Here is a 16,593-nt window from a genome sequence, read left to right as displayed (position 1 = left end):
CAATTGAAGTTCTAATTCATTCTTGTGTTGATGTATCCCCCACCACCAGCATGATCTAACTCGTACAAAAGAAGTGTCTCCTTTGCATACTTGAGCTTGAAATCCTTGATGGACAATCTACCACACTTACAAGAAGCCGATATAGCAAGATGACTAAGAGTCAAAGAGTGGATGAGAAAAATGGAGGTTGGACAAGGCAAAAACTTAGGTGTTTATTGAGGTGAACCTCACATGGTCATGAATACAATAAACAATTTACTATCTAATATTTTCTAGATTTTCTTTAGAAAGACTTTGAGCATTCAAAATACAATTGAATCTCTAGAAACCACATGCAACTAGAGAGCCTTACCTAACTATGATGTTTGGGCTTGTCATACATTAAGATCATTTAAATACATCAACTTTGAAATCCTTTAGCCATGCCAAAATTTCCCTTGCATGTCTTCAATATTAGTGATGCAAGGATACTCTCCCCTCACCAACATACTAACAAGAGAATAATAAAAACTCCTATGAAGGGCACTCCCTTTCTAAAGCACATTCATACAATCTACACTTTTTGCCACTACACAAGATGAAAGTAAAAAAAAAATACAACTTCATATTTTCATTAAATAAACATTTTCAAACATGAAATTACAGCCTAATATGGACCTCAAGACCTTATTTTACAAAAAATTGGACTATTATGAAACACTCGTATGGATTGGGACAACAAATTCTAAATTGCGCAACAATGTTAAAGTCTTCAAATTAGTTGATCTTCTTCATATAGAAACTTGTTCTCTTCAACATGCAAATTTTTAACCTCATGTAATTGCAACTTAGGCTAGTTCACAATATAAATACCAGACTTGCAATTTTTGGAATGTTGCAGTAATAAAGAACATCAAACTATATGTTGTAAACCTACAATTTGGAGCCTAATATGCACTATCAAGCTACATTTTTGCATTTTTTTTTCTTATTTTTTCTCCATGCATGTCCCAAACTTGTAAATGAACTCCAATATCTTTTATTTTTTTACTCAACACCCCTTTATTCATTCAAAAATGTTTTATTTTTTCTCCATCTTTTTTAATCAAAATTGTGAAAAATTCCCCCTGCCCCCGAATAATAGTTTCATGTGCCCACTTTGTAACTACCACCATTTAAATTTTTAAATCTTAAAAATATATTAATAATAGCCACAATTTGAGTGTTCAAGGTTCTCTTTAATTTTTTATTAATTTTTTTTATTTGATGCTCTATCATAACCATGTTGTCGTAGATTTTGTTTGCTGATAATAGTTGGTAACACCCTTTGGTATTTTCTTGCAAATTGATTGTTGATATGAAAATATTAATGGCATAATGTTCCATGTCATAAAATATAGTAAAATAATCCATCTTGAGATGATTACCTCCAAGTGTTTATTGCAACAATGACTCTTGATTCCTCTAAAGTTTATTCACAAACCTCAAAATCAAACAAAACTAACAAATAACATTAAAATATTTTTGGCGACATAGGATTCCGCTACACCCAAAGATGCTCCTCATTAGATAGGTAGGTCCATGTTGATTTACTTTATATTTGTTAGATGAACAAGTGTTCCAAGAAATTTCATTTTAGTTTATGCATGCCAAAGGGATACATTCAAACCAAATTACATCTTCAAGAATTTTTTTAAATAGGTGTATGGATATTTTGTCCTAGATCCAAGGTTGATATAGGTTTGAGAGGTCTTGAAGTTTAAGATCAATATTTTTCTAATTTAACAATATACTTTTCCACTCATGGTCATCAAAGTCTCTCTATAGAGTTGTTGGAGAATAACCTAGCTAACTTGAGGGTTCTTACCATCCTTGGTCTCATAAGTAAGGCGGTCATGATAAGAAGTATACACAGTTTTTTTTTTCAAATATTAGATTTGAAGTGGAGGGAGAACATTTGTAGTAAAGATTTTGTTTAGGGAGAGGTTACCTTAGTTTTCTACCCTTAGCATTCTAAATATAGGTTAAAAATATTTTATATAGATCCTCAAAATAATCTTAGTATAAAGAAATTGGTTTATAAGATTGATTTATGGGGGATAATTGTTGGTTAAGGTGTGTTGTATGCTCACATAATGCTAATACTGTAAAAAAAATTTAAATTATGGTGACATCCACACTTAGTTGTTAAGGTTGGCTTTTGTAACCTTTGACTTGTTGGCTAAGATTTAATCCTAAATATCTTGTAGATTGTAAATGTCAGTAGAGGGAGTATGGATTGAGATGTGTAGCTACATGGTTCTTATTTTCTTGTGCACACAGAGGAATGCAATTAGGGTGCTTGATGCTTCAGAAGCTTTGTATGGAGATTTCGCAAGTATATTGTAATCGTATTCTTGAGGTAGTGCGTTGAATATGTGGGTTCTTTTGGAGGTTGGATTTTTTCTTGAGAGGCTTTCCTAGGCTACATTTGGTGTTATTGATAGTATATTTTCTATTGTTTTTTTATTTTAGATTCTAAGCTCTTATTTTTTAATTTTCAGACTCTTCCCCAGTTATACTTTTTGTAACATCTCCTATATCAATTGCTTCCTCATTAACGATTGAATATCCAACCAAGGATGGTTGGTTGATTTTCCTATTATTCTGAGGCTATTCCTTTAGAGCAATACGCGCTTGTGATTGCTTTGGTTGGATAGGCTTTTAAATAATGGGCTCCTTGCACCTTTAAATAGAAATGTGAGGTGGAGAAAAAGTTGGAGGATTATATTTTGGTTGATAAGTAGGTCTTTCTTTAAATATTGGGGGCCTTACTACCAATGCCTCTACATCATTTAACATTGTGTGCATTTTGATGATATGATTTTTGATATTTACAATGACACTAAGGTAATTGGCATATTCCTTTCCTATTTTCTCTTCTCCCCTCTTCATGCTTACCTATTTGTATCTTTTGATAGCCACCTCCTTTATTGTTAAGCAATTTTTTATAACAATAAATGCATATACAATCTCACGAGGGAAGGCATAACTTTTGAAGCTCAATTGATTTGATTGATGAAACCTTTTAGATTACATATCCTTGTAGACTCCAACCCAATCCTACATAATTGTAGAATGGTGTACAAATCTAATCTAATCCTTCCTTGTTTGTGACAATGAAGTCATATAAGTTGGTGGAAATAGGAAAGAAAGGTCTTTTCTTTTGACTCCTCATATGAGTTTTGTCAGATTCATTTAATTGCCAAATTATTTCTAGGTATGCCAATCTTCTTGGAACATGTTTTGATAAAATGTATGGGCTTTCTCTACAATGATACATACCAATCTCCCCAATTATGCTATATGCCTTTGTTGGGTACTTTGTCCTTAGGACATAAGAGATCCGTCATCTATTTCTGTAGCCTAATTTCTTCAACTAAGAAATTCATGATTCTTCTCACAAAACACTTTTCAAAGATTACATAATTAACAATGTCACAATGCCTATGTTGAATGCATGTACACCATTAAATAAGGGAAGCACTTGAATTGTCTACATCTTTCACCTACAATGCCTTATCCAATACGTTGTTCCATACAAAAGCATGTGGTAGATAAAAAATTACCATTTAAATTTGACCTCTTTTATTTTCTTTGATTGTCACCAATTGTTTATGCATATTTCAGCTATAAATGTGGCATAATCATACTCACTATTAACCATTAGATCCTATATATTGCTGGCATAAACATAAGATGAGTTGGCATCTTAGTTTTAGTATCTTCTCCCAATGCTTAGAATAATATATGGTATGTATTAATGAAATAAACTTCAAATGGAGATCAATAATCAGGGGCTCAACATCATTTTGTCAAATCTTGATAGGTTTTTTTTTGGACCCTCTTAAGTGATGGCTTCGGACTAAAACGGTTCTGTAAGTGCTCTTGTTCTGTTGGTACTTCTCTGCGAGTAGTTCAAAATTAACTACCTTGTTTACAAGCAACTTTAGGCCAAATACGTAAAAATGCATTCCTTAGTAATGCTTATCATTTTACTACTTTTCTATGCTAAGACAACTAGGTGGTTTTCTCATCATAGTGCTTTGCCACTGCCTTGATAAAATCAACATTGATGAACATATTTGGCACCATTAACTTTACTAGGCCTAGAATTCAAACATTTGAGAGCGGAGCAGGAGACTACTTCTTCTTATACTAATGCTAAAATAATGGCAAACCTATGAATGTAATTTCAACATCCCTCCACTCTCTAAAGTTGCCTAATAATCCATTACTTGAACCTCTTTGGTTGTGAACATGTATAGTTTCTGATTAAAAAAGCAACGTTAACTAGGGCACCGACCCTTAACATAGTCAGAGACTATCAAAAAGACAAAACAAACCAAGGGAGCAATCCCCCTTACAACAAAGTTAGAACACAAAACAAACTAGACCCAACTCAAGGAGGGGAAGAGACACCCAAGCCTTGAGAGGGAGAGGTTAGGACAAGGTGGGGGGGACCTCCCCTTCCACTAAGCTTGCTAATTATGCTAATTATGCAAAGCGTGAACATGTATAGTTATTATAGCTACGCTTGGTAATTATGCTAAAAGGTCCTCATCTAAGGGTCTTTTCAAAGAATATGGTTGGGAGCTCTATGAACTCATTCTTCTTAAAACTTTGAAGGCTAGGGTTTCTAAAATACACTAGGATTTTGAAAATTTGAACCTTATAATACCTTTCTCCTTTTACAATCATCACTATAACAACCCTAGATATGGAAGGAAATAAAAACTATATTTATTTTTGCTAACTAGAGCTCATAATATGTACTTGTTTTCTTCTTGTAAACCCTAGTTTTCTTTAGAATGCATTAGACAACTCAAAAGTTGCCCAAATTTCTTTCTCAATGTAAATTAGACAATATGGCATTACCATTGCACTATTTATTATGCAAATGCATGCAGAAATTTGATTGGTATTAGTCAAGTCTACCATTACTTCTCTTTCAAGCGAGCAAAGCATCCACACTTGACCATTTTTTTAATTTGAATTATGACTATCAATTTGGCTTAGCATGAGTTAGATCTATAGAAGCCATATTCCTTGACCGTGTATGAAAAATCTTTTGTGATGTATTGGATTTCCTTGACCAATAAATAATTTTCATGCAATAATTCACTTTATAGGTCAGCATATGGTCTCACTCATTGGCTAACCTTTGCTTGAGAATGAATGAAACAAGTTATTACAATGCTTCATCACATTCCTTGTTGGGTCCCTCTTCATGCCCTCTGTGCTCAAGTGCTAGGCCACCACATGGATTGCACTAATTAAAACCAATGTTGAGATCATCAGTGGGCTTGAGACATGCATCTAGCTTTTTCCCCTTATATAATTTGCTAAATAGTTGGCTATATAACCGCTTCCCAACACACACTACATCACCACAAATCTAAAGTTCAAACTAATTTAGTTGGGTGGTGGGACAAACCTTAGAAGCTTGTGAAATATATGTAGAATACACTACAATGTGGGTGCTTGACATGGGACTTAGACAAATTAAAAATATAATTGAGGTGTTTGGGAATGAAAATTTATTAGGGCATCAGGGCTGGTAATAACAACACTGAAAACTCAAGGTATGACTAAGTAATGAAGCATGAGCTACAATAGATAAATTCAAATTAGAAGAAAAGGAACTAGAACTAGATAGGCTTGGGGATTTTTGGATTAAAGTAAAAGGTAATCCTATCAATCATATAAAAAACACTAAAATAAAGAGGTTACACCATGTTCATAAGAATATTGAGTTATTCAATCCATCTTTCTTGATTTACATCCAATTATGTTCTCCCTCTATAAACTATTAAAAATATATCTTATCTTCATCTCAAGACACTTTTTGAACCAAGAATGATTTTGCAACATGAATGTAGACTACTTCAAACTTGAAGTAGCTATCAATTTGGATACTATCCATTTAAGATAGTTGGTGTGCCTTTGCAATTTTTTTGGGATGGGATAATATATGAATTTATATGTCATTAATTAGATTAAAAAAATTATTAACATCCTTGTAACAAGTATACACAACCTCGAAGTTGTATCTTTTTAGTTATTGCAAAGATGAGATTTATTGAAATTAATTCCATAATGTAAACATTCCTTACATGCATTTTGCATGTTGAATCCATCATTGATGTACAAGTGTCTATTTTTTTGGAATATTAATGTATAAAATTGTAAATGATACAACTATATTCTACAAGATCCATTTTTTCTTGTTTGGACCATAAAGAGCTACTAAAAAGCTCTACCCATTTGGAGAGGTTGCACTAAGTTTTATTCTAAATTTATAATTTTTTTATAAGTTCAAATAGAATTAATTATAATTATCTTCTCTTTACATATCAAAAATCAATTGAGTGTGTTCTCATTGTTAGTTTTGATTGATTATTCTCAATTGAGTGTGTTCTCATCGTTAGTTTTGATTGATTATTCTCAAGGTCATACAAACCATGTTTTTGAATATGACTAATATGAGATAAGAAAGTATTGATTGTGTATTTTTATTTGATATTTAATTATCACCCTTATGATATTAGGATAATTTTTTTACGATTTTCATAAATAATTCTCTACTCCAATGGTTTGAAGACATATAATAAAATCACTCAAATGTCTTATTTCAAATTACTTTTGTTAGTTTTTTATATACACTAATCGAAATAGAGTTGCACTATGTAAGATGATTTAAAATTGTATTAAAATAAGATTTATTTTTTATGTGTTATCCAAATATAAAAGGGTGATTTATTCTAAGCTTCATTCTCTATGAACCATTCTAAGTTTCATTCTCTATGAATGAACTATTTATAATGGTATGTGTAGTACCTTTGAAAAATGATGTGTTGCATGGCATGAATGGATTTAAATTTTCCATAAATTATCAATTAAAGTTAATAATAGTACATTGTGAAAATATAATGTTAATCATGGAAGAAAAAATGAAACTTATTGAAATAATCTAATTTTATTATAATTTTTTTTTTGGATAGGTTTTTTTCCAACAGGTGGTTTGGAGCCATTGTGTTTATTGGAATTTTTCTTGGAAGATTAATTATATGAAGATACCAGGTCATTAGTTGAGACTTAATAAATAATATACCCACTCGACCTTTTCAATTATGTGATTTTTTTGTTGTGTTTATGCTTTATATACAATTTATACTTTATTTTCACACACTACCTTTGTAATCTCATATATTTATAGGTGATGTATTCTCATACAATTGTAAGACCCATAGACACCATGTATTTACCTTTAGTGAATAGTTATGTATTGACCTATGTGCGTATTTTTAGCTTCATTGTTTCCATTGTGATAATTTAATGACAATTACTTATATTTTCATGATCTACTGCTATTATTAATTGATGGTGAGTATATGTGATTTGATATACATGTCATATATCATTTTTACTATACATATTGGTAGGGAATCAATATTATGGTATTATTATTATGTTATGAGATTCGATAAGATAATTTCATCTTAAATGTGTATATTTATTTTCATAAGATTTATATAATATTTTAGTTATATGTGTTAGATAATGATGATAATTTCTTAAGTGTATAAGATTATAGATGCAAAAATTGGTGGTGATAACTGAAAGGTAGAAAGGATTTATTTGAGCGTATTTTTCTTACTACATGATTCAGAATGAGATCAGAGACGTGTTAGAGTCATGAAGCATGTCTTTTTAAATAATATGAAATTTTAAGAACCATTGTGTTGGATAAATAAATTGTATATGATCTAAAATGATTTATTTGACTTCTTTTATAGAGATTTTTTTTTTTTTAAATGTTCAAAATTATTGAATAAATAAGGGGTTAGATAAAATTAAAACTCTAATTTCAAAACTATTAAAAAATTTATTTTCATATTGTTATCTAAATATTACCAAAAAAGAGAATTTACGACATAAAGAAAGGGAAGGTGACTTTACTAAGTGTGGATGTAAAATTTTCAATATTGAAAGAGATGATAAAAGAGTTTCTTTATTCTTGAAAAAGAAGAAATCATTCTTATTATTCTTTTCTTTTTTGGTTTTGGAGAGTTTGTGAATTTTTTTTTTAAAAGATATTTTGTATGGATGAAAACTCTTTTGGTTTTCAAAATTTGGGATCTTTGAGGAATTCTTGTATATAGTATTCTACATTTTTCACATAGATTGAATTCAAAATCGAAAAGAAATTATTTTTATAAATATATATTTAAAATGATATTTTTATGGTGATGATACGAAGTATGTTGTCATTGCTTGTCTTAAATATTGAAGCATTTTTTTATTTTCAACAAAAATGTTGAGAATATTAAGAAACTCAACTAATAGAAGTTTGGGGTTAACTCATAAAATTTTAAAAATATAATTTCAGAATTAAAATTGTTTTGAATAGAACTATTATATATTTGTCATAAAATTGATTAAGAAAAATAAAACATTTTATAAATAGGTGATTGTTAAAAGCTTGTACGCATTTCTTAAATCTTTTAAGAAGAATTAAGATCCTTCCATTTGTATGATTTGATGAAAATAGAAGTCTTAAAATGTGTGGTACTCAACTTGAGATGGTACCAAAAAAAGATGGATACAATCTTATTTCTCACCTTAGACTCTAGAATGATACGCTGTATGAGCATTACCTATTTGTCTTGGATACTAAAATTGTAAGATATAATGATTAATAACTTTCTCAACTTGAATGGTAAAGTGCATGGGTAGAGTATTATTTCTTATCCATCCTTGATATCATATTATCAAAGATTTTATACTTATTGTAGAGAAAAACTTCAAGTTTCACCTTGTTGGATACTTTAACACCATGGTGGATAATTACTCCTATAATATTTAGACTACTATCATATCATCTTTCTTCTTGTAGTCATATGTGATTCTACATTATTTAAGAAAACCATGACGAAATGTCTAATTGATTTTTAAATAATAAATGTTGTATTTTCAAATGATATCTATGTTACCTACATCCTAAGTATGTTTGGAGTGGGCATGTCTAGGTTCTAGACAATTGGGTACTAGAATTGTCCACAATTATTTTTAAAATATAGATCTATAAATATCTTATTAGGGCTATGGAGATGTTACTTGGAACTTACTATTATTCTTATATTTTACTTTATCATTTATGTATTTTTCTATTTAAGAATAATTATAAATTGAGTGTATTGCAACATTTGAGTTTTAAGGGTTTCTTAAAACATATATATCAATGTATTCTATGCACATAGATATATAATTGTAAATTTTTTCATGTTTTGATTTTTGAAAAAAATAAAATTTGAATTTAAAAAAATTTCTTAAGCATACAAAATTAAAAGTAAATAGATTTTCAATATTTTATGTCTTGAATGTGTAGTTGGGGATATTTTGAATTGAATTGGATAATTCATTTTATTTAATATTAAAATCATTAAAAATCATAGGTCAAATGTTGTTTTCAATAATTTATCTTTGCAATATGCATTTGAGTTTATAGAAGTGTTTTAATTCATGAATCTTAGTGAAACAAATTTTAAAAAAGATGTAGTCAAGGATGGAGGGTCCATAATGGATTGCCCAACCTTGCAACAATATTCAACACAATATAAACAATTGAGAAAAACATGAAACTTTATTGATTGAAAATAGAAGCCACACATGCTCACATGCCTTCCCATGTGCAGATTACATTAGGCTCCCTTGGTCGCGTATGCAAGTGCACATAATGTCATAGGCTTATTACAACTATATGCAAAATTCAATTCTAGATCCTAATTCCCTAACTCCTAAAACCCTAACTACTAAACAACTTCATGGTGAATTTAGAGGATGGTTATATACTAGCTCCAAGAATTAGGAATGATTTGTGTTAGCCTCCGTTAGGTCCTAAACTCAATATCTAGTGAAATGTGTGTTGGACCAAAGAGGATGAAGGAACATCAAAATTGATGTGAAGGGGTGTAGATCCATCTTGGGGATACCTTGATCCATATCTACCATGCGATGTGTCGTGCAAAATCTGCAAGGTACAAAAGAGTTTTGCATGCTATCTATCATAGGTTTGGATTTTGGTTGTTTGTCAGGGAAATCTTCTAGTGAATAGAAATTCTAGACAATAAGTCCTCGACTATTATCACCTTAGTGTGTTGTAGTAGACTTCCTATACTATCCGCATTCAAATCTGTAGAGAGAAATTGTCTATTATGGTAGGATGTAGTAAGGTTCTCTAGGATGCTCCTACATTAGGCCCTCGAGGTTATTTGAAAATTTTGCCTCGCACATTGCAAGATTCGAAAATGATCCAAATCATTCCAGTTTAGCCTCTGGGATCCATGTTAGATCCTCTATTAAAAAATTTCCTTTCACTTGGCTAGATATTCCTTATTCTAGGTTTTGCACTTAGTTTGACTATCTATTATTCGCTCTATTTACTTTTGTTGTTGTTGCGGTAGCTAGCCTTGAACAGAGGTTTATGTGTTGTTCCTATCAAACTATACTACAGAAATTGGTAGAGATATACAATGTTGGAAATTGGTGAAATTCCAATGCCCTTTAATAACTCTACCTCATAAGCATTTTCATAATCAAATCTTTGGAGGATCTTAAAAGTTCCAAACTTCATCTTTAGCTTGTTGTATGTGCTTACCAAAAACCTTTCCAAGATACAACATGACTTCATCTCCAACAACAAACTCATTATAGAACCTTTTGGTATTTTCCCAGTCCTTGTACTTTCCATTCATAGTCTCTAGATGTTGCTTGGCTTGTTTGTGCATAGTCTCCACGTGGTCTACAAGCTCCTCTTCCTTTGCATTTTTCTTATCTTATGAGTTGATGTCTCTAAGTTATGCAACTCCCTTAGGATGTAATCCGATGACAATCTCAAATAGTGTCTTCCTTGTACTCTAGTTTATTGAGTTATTGTATGTGAATTATTCTTGCGGTAGAATTAAATCCTAGTTTATATCCTTGTCTCCTACCAAGCATCTAAGTAGGTTCCCCAAGATTCTGTTCACCATCTTTTTTTGTCCATGAATGTCGATATGGAATGTGAAACTATATTTCAGGTTTTTCTTCATATTCTTCCACAGTGTTCTCCAAAATTATTCGATAAAATTGTTATCCTTGTCTAAAACAATGCACTATGGTATTGTGTAGTCTCACCACTTCTTGGAATAAAAGGTCAGCAATGTGGATCACATCATGTGTTTTCTTACAAGAGATGGAATGTGTCATCTTGGAGAATTAGTATACTACCAAACATATGCAGTCATGTCCTCTTCGAGTCCTTGACAATCCCAACACAAAATCCATGTTGATGTCTTCCTGGGGCCCTTTCAAAACTGTAAGAGTCTGATACAAAATGGCATTTTGACTAGTTCCCTTGGATACTTGACAAGTACTGCACTTCTAAACATATTTCTAGACATTCTTATGTTAGGACTATTTTTTATTGGAATCTTATTTTTCTCTAGCTGTGGGTTTCTTCCTTTTTTGAATTCTCTTGGCTGGTGTTATTTTTGAGTGGTGACTTGTTCTCCTAGATGGCGTCTATTTAAGTTCATTCCTCAAAGGTCTGTTATCGTTTGAGAACCGGTCTCGTGTCCTTGAGTGCCTGTTCCTATCGATGATTTAAGGTTTTCGAGGTGGTTGTCTCCCTTTTGCTTCAAGAGAATCCTTAGGTTTGGCCCTTCCTGTATGATGTCTTAAGGACTTGACTTCAAGCATGTGTTTTAAGTTTGTTTTAAGGTGGGCCTTGCTTCTAAGGTGTCCTTTGTGTATGTTGAGTTGTTGTCCGATGTGGCGGCTAAGCAGTGTTCCAATGACAAACTCGAAACTCGATGAGAGTCCTTTTCTCTTTTTTTCGAGTCTCTAGTTGTGTCATGACAATTTTGAACTCAAAGTTCGGTGAGATCTCTATTTGTAGTTGGTGGGCGTCCGAGGAGTGGAAATAAATTAGAAGATAAGCAAAGTTACAAGTAAAAAGTGGCCCCCTTAGGTAGGAAGATTTGAATTGCGCCAGTAGTCGTCGATGGTTTCTGATCAATAGTTCAGATTTAAACTTGAGTTATGCCCCTTTGCGCCATCAAAATTCACACGAATTGCATTTATAAAGAAAATATTGAAGATTGAAAGATGTTGTTGGTCCTAATTGTTTTATGTAATTAGTTGACATCCTAGGTTGAAACATATAATTGGGAAAATATATCTAAGAAAAGAGATACAATGTCTACTTCCTCAAAAGTTTCACATTCGGGTGAGCCCAAGGCAAAGAGACCGAAAAAAGAAAATAAATTTCACGGTGATTTAATTGCCTTATTATCTAGATCATTGCATAGGTCTAAGACGGGGGCCAATGTCCCAAAGTTTTTTGACAAGTAGTGTAATTGCATAGAAAGTCATTTTAGTCTTAAGGGACATAATATGTTTAAATATTTCTTCCTAAAGTCAAAATTTTTTATCCCAGAGTGTAATCCTTGGAGATTAGGGCTTGCAAGACTGGTATTTCCAAATGTGTTTTAGGACCTTGGCCAATTGTTATGACCCTAATGGTAGATATATTAGGGTTGTGAATGGAAGCTTGCTTGACATCAACAAAGACAAAGTTTTGGCGGTCTTTGGCATGCAAGATTGTAGAGATTGCATTACGCCAATTGATTTAGCAGGATTAAAAGTAGAATATGAGGCTACCAAGGGTTTTTACAAGAGGAAATGGTTGCTTGTGCACAGACCGAGATATAGAGGAGAATTGCAATAGTTTGCCAAAACTAAAAAGCCCCCTTATAAAGTGTATTTTTTTATAGATACTTTGAGATGTCTTACTATGCATTATATCAAGAGTTGGGGTATGATGGAAATCCTATGATGCCAGAAGAAATAATGTTACTCACTTGTGACATTCAAAGTCAAACTGATTATAGGATATATGATTATCCCTAGTTTGTTGTAGATGCAATTCATGATTCATTGGTTAAGATCCAACAAGATAGTACCATAGTGACATTCAAATGGTATTATTTGTTAATGCATATGTTACTATTTTAGGGACAAAAATTCAAAGTGTGGGGAATAGCCCTTCATGTCAGAACTTTGGATCAAAATGGTATTAAGAAATCGGTTCAAAGTTCGTGGATTGTTATATTTGAAAAAAACTTTATTAAAAGAATCTATGTTTTATGTGGTGTGGAGCTACCGAGGTTGACAAAACAGGTAATAAATTTTCTGAGACCACATGGAAAGGAGAATGAACTTAAGGTTAGAATTGATCACAATTGGGCAGACCAGTACATGGATGAAGAGTACACATACATTAGAGTCTATGGATTCAGTGGGATGCCACATATTTTACCATTTATTGTTCCCAATAGAATGGCTTCTTTAGAAATAGTTTGGCAGATGTTTGAGGCTTCTACTCCTTTTAGAACAAACTTTAAGGCATCTTTTTCCCCTTTATTTCTTGAGATTAGTGATTTCGCAATCAACTCAAATAAGGGATTTGAGTAAGCAATTGAATTTCTCAAATCTTTCCATTTACTAGTTGGATTAACATCTAGGCAGTTTAATCCAAAGGGATATCACTCCTCTGCTAAAAAGGTAGCCACACTGGGGAGTTTTGAGCATGAGTTTCTATTAAAAGAGAAATTAATGATAAATTTCAATTCCTATGAAGAGGTAAAGGCAAGGAGGTCAATCTATTTCAAGGTGCAAAATATTGAAAGTAGAAGGAGGCTAGATGATCCATCATATTAGGGTATATCTCCAAAAGAATTTAACTAAGTTAAGAGAATGGAGTTGCTCATTCAAAATGCCCAACTATCTTAGCCAACTTATCCACTCCTCTGTTAGGAATTGCATGCATAAAATATTAATTATATGCAGATAAATATTAACACAGGAATGAAAAACACATAAATAATAACATCGAAGAGACAATATATAACATGATTCACCCTATCTCGAGCTACATCCACCAAACAGAGAGTCCAATATTATTATCTAGTAAATCAAAACCGATTACAACCAGCAATCCCTTGCAACTCAGTACCGCTACAAAATGCTATAAATTCTCTAAAAAAAACCCCTAACCCTTATGATGAGGAGGTATAGTAGGAAGGTTAGTCTTCTTTGAGGTTGGTGGGCTTTTGTTCTCAATGTACTTCCCAAATCAATCCCTAGGCACAAATAGGATTCTTCTAAATCTTTCTCCTACCTCCTCCTCTCTATTCAACACTTCTTGCACCCTATTGTATTGGACATCACTCCTCCTTACCTTCCATGCTAAGGCATTCAAGTCTGAAATGAGGTCCTCTTGAGTGTCACCAAAAATGAACAAGTTTGGTTGTCCAACTGGCTGAATCTCATCTCTTCCAGGAATGGGCAACTGTTGGAGAACCATGGTTTACCTAATCTTATTTGCTCCTTTAAGGATTTCAATCATATTAATCTATTGATTGAGCATCTGGATAGGTCTGTAAGGTAAGATGACTGTCCTTCACTTCTCCAGTATGGAAATTTCTCAATTGGATGCCAAGAACATAGGGTTACTCAAAGCAACTTTCTAGGTGCAAAAGGTCAATTTGATCAAATGACTCAATACAAGGCTTTGGATATTGTAGTAGGGTGTCTCAGGTCTCTACTCATCAATTTTGATGATTTGAAACAACCAATTGCTTCCCCTTCCTTATCGATTTCATGAATTGGTCAAATTTGCTCCAAAAAGGCTACTAGAATTAGCCCTAGTTTTTAATGAAAATTGTTCACCCTGCTCAACCTGCTAAACTTCATGACAAACCCTTGGAGATGTGGTCATTTGATGTTGAAAGCTCAAGGATTTTTGCTATGGCAAGTACTGTACGGACTGTTTTAGTGCTGTCCCACAAAATAGGCACTTTTCAAGGGTATTTGAAAGTTTTAGTGAGGGTTTGCAATTTACAAGTTTTCTTCATGATACTAGGCCAACTTAAATGCTTCAATCCTTGCTTTAACATATGCCATACACCTCAAAAGATTCAAAACTTATCTACTAATATTGTCATTATATCAAACAAGTGCCACACTGCTGCCCTTACACAGAAAAACAGTCTAGATGACTGGGACAGCAACGTTTTTAAGATTTTGCATACACTTTGATCATTGATAAACCAAATACAATGAAAGTATGTCAATTAGGGATGCAACAATGGTTTGAAATCAGTTGGAACACCATGCACAACAAATAAGAAAGGATTTTATAACTGTTGTTCATACACAGTCAACACTGCATTTTTGACAGCAATAAGGTGCATTTTTGACAGCAACTTCCTTTCTTTGTTTTGTTTGCTTCTTTACTCTGTCCCTGGCCTACAAGAAGGTGTTAAAGGCATGATATAATAATGTACATAACCCTCTCCAAAGGTTTGTAAGTTTGAACATTCAAAAGGGTGCCACAAGGTATGACAACATTATATGACTGTGACAAAGAGCACACTGTTTTAGGATCCTTATTTAGGTCCTTTACAATCAACTTGTGTAACTTGTCATCTCAATATTGAAACCACTTGAAATTACCTTTTCATGATGCAATAAAAAGGAATACATCATTCCATACTATCTATTTAGAGAGGTTGGCAATGAGGATCTAACAATGAAACAGTGACTCACTGTTTTGCAGTCTGTTTCTCACCTTTGCCTCTTGCATCCAACCAAGTCATGAGAGAGACAAGGATGGTAAAGTATAATGCTGACTCTTGCCAACTTGATTCTCCTTCAACATTTCAAAGGTACAGTGCTATGAACAACAAAGTACCATTCAAACAAATTTGAGAATACCCAAGCCAAGTTGCTCACTTCACACACTTACCATGGGCTTACAAACACTTGTGCATTGCTAGAAAAGAAAAATGGATGTATGGTACAGTATGTACAGATCCAACAAATTCCCTCAAAGCCATGGAAGAAGAAACTTTGAAGAAATTAGTTGGACCATGAATGATCTTCCATTGGAACCACAAAACAATGCCTTTCTCAAGAGCACTTCAAACAAAACTTGTTCCAAACCCTAAGAAACGATCAGAGATCACTACTCAAACATCAAGAGAGATAAAACCAATCAAAAATAGGAGTAGTACGGACTCATGGAGCCATGGTACGGACTGTACTCTCAAAAGTGCAGAAAACTAGTTAAAAACTCACAAAAATGAGAGCAAAATAAGTATTTTTCTTAATTTTCCAAAATGAACAACCCATACAATGATTGGAACATGGTTTATATACATGTGCCAACTTGTTGAAGACCTTGTATGGACAGGTACAGGCTGGAACTAACCAAAACCACCAAAAACCACTTTTTTGACACTTTTTACAACTTTTTGACAACTTTTGTTGCTCAAAAATTGCATTTTGACTTCCGGTGACTTGGCACTCAAACCAATGACTCAACATCATTTAGAAACACTAAATAAACATGCTCCAATGCCTTTCAAGGCTTTACAACATAAAAAATTCAAAAATGCTCATTTGGACCCAAAATTGACAATTTTTGGCCCACTGAGCAAAAACCAAAAATCTTGGAGACTCTTAAAC

The 16,593-nt window shown here is 32.6% G+C and overlaps 1 protein-coding gene across 1 annotated transcript in view; it reads left to right on the top strand.

The window, feature by feature from the left end:
• Positions 1-7,378, top strand: part of LOC131039034 (4-hydroxybenzoate polyprenyltransferase, mitochondrial) — a 31,299-nt gene extending 23,921 nt beyond the window's left edge. The window contains exon 8 of the mRNA XM_057971679.2: positions 7,023-7,378. Within this exon, the coding sequence (XP_057827662.2) occupies positions 7,023-7,092 (70 nt within the window). The 3' untranslated portion in view covers positions 7,093-7,378. The remainder of the gene's footprint in view (positions 1-7,022) is intronic.
• The last annotated feature ends 9,215 nt before the right edge of the window (positions 7,379-16,593 follow it).

This window comes from Cryptomeria japonica, chromosome 6 (genome assembly GCF_030272615.1).
Source record: "Cryptomeria japonica chromosome 6, Sugi_1.0, whole genome shotgun sequence".
Lineage (NCBI taxonomy): Eukaryota > Viridiplantae > Streptophyta > Pinopsida > Cupressales > Cupressaceae > Cryptomeria > Cryptomeria japonica.
Note: the sequence above shows the minus strand (reverse complement) of the source record. Positions and strands in the feature narration are given on the sequence as shown.